The following is a 2,482-nucleotide window of genomic DNA, read 5'->3' as shown; positions in this document are numbered from 1 at the left end:
AGCTGACAGCGTGTGCATAAAACATAGTGTACATTATTTCCTGCCATCTTTAAAAATAAATGTTAAACTCCCATGATATCTGCTTAACTTAAAGTAATAATTCAGGAGATTCTGCCGAAATTTTATATGTAAAGATCACAGCACGCATTTTGGTGCATATATATGCCTATCAACTTAATAAGGTATGTTTAGGAAAGGATGTCTGCATTTTAAAGCATCCCTACTGCTCTTGATAGAACTGTGGCAACATCAGTCTTTGTGAACCTGCTTGTACAGTCAGTGCAGTGATTTCAGTACTTTTTTGCATTGGTGAAAAATATCCATCAGGCTTTTATGGAGCCTGCTTCCTTGAAACGGCTTTACAGCTGTAATTTTCCTTATGCTGGGACCTTGCAAATATTTTTAAGGGGTCTCTAATGATGATTTTTTTTTTAAATTTAGTGTTAGCGTGCTTAAATTCACTATACAGTAGTCTGGATTTTTGTCAAAAAAAACCTGCAGGTTTTTTGATATGAGGGTTGCTATAAATGCTAGAGAAAGCAGGTATTTGGGTCACTTTGTGGCCAAGATATTAATAGTTACTGCCATCTGATTTTCAGTAGTACTGGCAATAATAATCTTTATCAGCAATACCAGTATGCAATTCCTGCTTAAGGAGCAGCAGATGGAGAGGAAGTTGAGAGGTCAATAACCTGAGGAGGGCGTTACTTGAAATACAAAGTATATCCAAACCCCAAATATCTACTATAAGAACAGAAGTACAGGAAAAAAGAAAAAAAAGAAAAAACCAACCAACCAACCCCCCCAACCCCAAACAAAAAATGTTTGTTGTTTCATACTTGTTTTCTCACTGATCAGAGCATCCTTTAAAAGTTGGTTTTAGTGTTCTAGGGAGTCCAGATGTTTTCCTTCAAGCAGGATACCATCTGTTGGAAATGGTGTCCTCTAGATCTCATATGAATAATACCTCCTAGTTTGGGTTTGATCTCCTAATCGAGAAGATTATTCGTGGTTTTGATGGTTTCAGAAACATACCTCTCCCTTTTAAACATAACACTTCAAAATCACCAGTTCACTGCTATCTACCTCAGTCAAACCCTGTCTCCAGCGTAAAAAAATTGGCTTTACTCATATTTAACTCTTCTAGTTTTCTACTGGAGAATGTTCATAGTATCTTGCAAACACCATTTTATGAAATGGTGTGTTTAGCTTATGCTAATATGATAAGCTATCTGAAAATAAAATTTGAAGAGTGTGAGCATGGTATTCTTAATGCCAGCTGATTTTGTGTCTTGAATGTAAACTTTGAGTACTGTACAGGAAACAATTGATGCTTGCAGTATTTGGTTTTGTGCTATTATAACAGCTCTTTTTTTCTATAGAGCATTAAGGGAGCATGTGTATCCCAAGAATACAGGTGTTTAGATAATTTACTGTGAATTAATTCCCTGTCTTTTTCTTTGGTCTTAGATGACTTAGAAGCACAAACAAAAGAACATGCAAATTCTGCCAGCTGTGAAGGTGCATGGCATAGGATCGATACTGCAGCTGGAATACATAAGAGCATTGATATAGAAGCTGCTACCAAAAGTAAAGCAAAGGTATTTCTCTTGTATTTTTCTATTAAGTGCAACTATGAACTTGAACAAAATTTGAATAATTCCTACTATTATTGCTGCTTTGAGTACGGCTAAATTTGGACTTTCATATCAGCTCACTGCTTTTTATATTGATCATTTGAGTCCTAGCAGGTGCCACTGTTTGTTAGGATAGTTTCATTAGAATGCCACCATCCTGTAGTGAGTCAGGTGTTACTATCACCATCTCATTTTCCTTTTTCTCCCTACTTCACTTTTGGAGTTGCTTGGTCTGTCAGCCCATAGTTTTTGAGAGATTCCTAGGCTATTGATGTTCTGCAATCACGTTTCTGAATTTCAGCTATGTCTTCCCCTTCTATTTTTTTTTAATGAAACAACTTGTCTTTAGCATGTGAATAAAGTCTTTTACTTGATAAAGTTCAAAAATATTGATGTGGTGTAAGTCTGAAAAAGGTGTATTTTCAATTTGGTAATTCTAGATACCTACCTTCTCTGCCTTAACGTGTCATGTTCTTTTTCTGATCAGGCAGAACACATACAGACCCATTCAGTTACAGAAACAGCCCTTCTCCTACATGATCGCTGAAAGGAATCGGTAGCTAGCAAGAGTGACTTAGTTTAGCTGATCAAATGATGAAGGCTGCAGACTTAAATGCAGAAGGACTGGTTGGATCGCTCATCTGACTGTGTACTGCCATAATTGCTTTTCTTTCTAGTTTATTCTTATCTCTATTGTTCTAGATACAAAATGAGTAATTTGGGGTTTTGATCATGTATATCCAGATTCTAATCTACCTTACCCTCAATTTGTACAAGTTTAGGTCACCCTCAGTCTGATATGGATGCTAAAATGTTCTCAAACACAGACAAATCACAGAATGGTT

The 2,482-nt window shown here is 36.3% G+C and overlaps 1 protein-coding gene across 1 annotated transcript in view; it reads left to right on the top strand.

Annotated features, from left to right (window-relative positions):
* CEP192 (centrosomal protein 192kDa) overlaps positions 1–2,482 on the top strand; it is a 90,305-nt gene that overhangs the window by 17,194 nt on the left and 70,629 nt on the right. The window contains exon 13 of the mRNA XM_009318524.1: positions 1,471–1,601. Coding sequence (XP_009316799.1) covers positions 1,471–1,601 — 131 coding nt within the window. The remainder of the gene's footprint in view (positions 1–1,470; positions 1,602–2,482) is intronic.

This window comes from Pygoscelis adeliae, unplaced genomic scaffold (assembly GCF_000699105.1).
Source record: "Pygoscelis adeliae isolate BGI_AS28 unplaced genomic scaffold, ASM69910v1 Scaffold42, whole genome shotgun sequence".
NCBI classification, from domain to species: domain Eukaryota; kingdom Metazoa; phylum Chordata; class Aves; order Sphenisciformes; family Spheniscidae; genus Pygoscelis; species Pygoscelis adeliae.
Note: the sequence above shows the minus strand (reverse complement) of the source record. Positions and strands in the feature narration are given on the sequence as shown.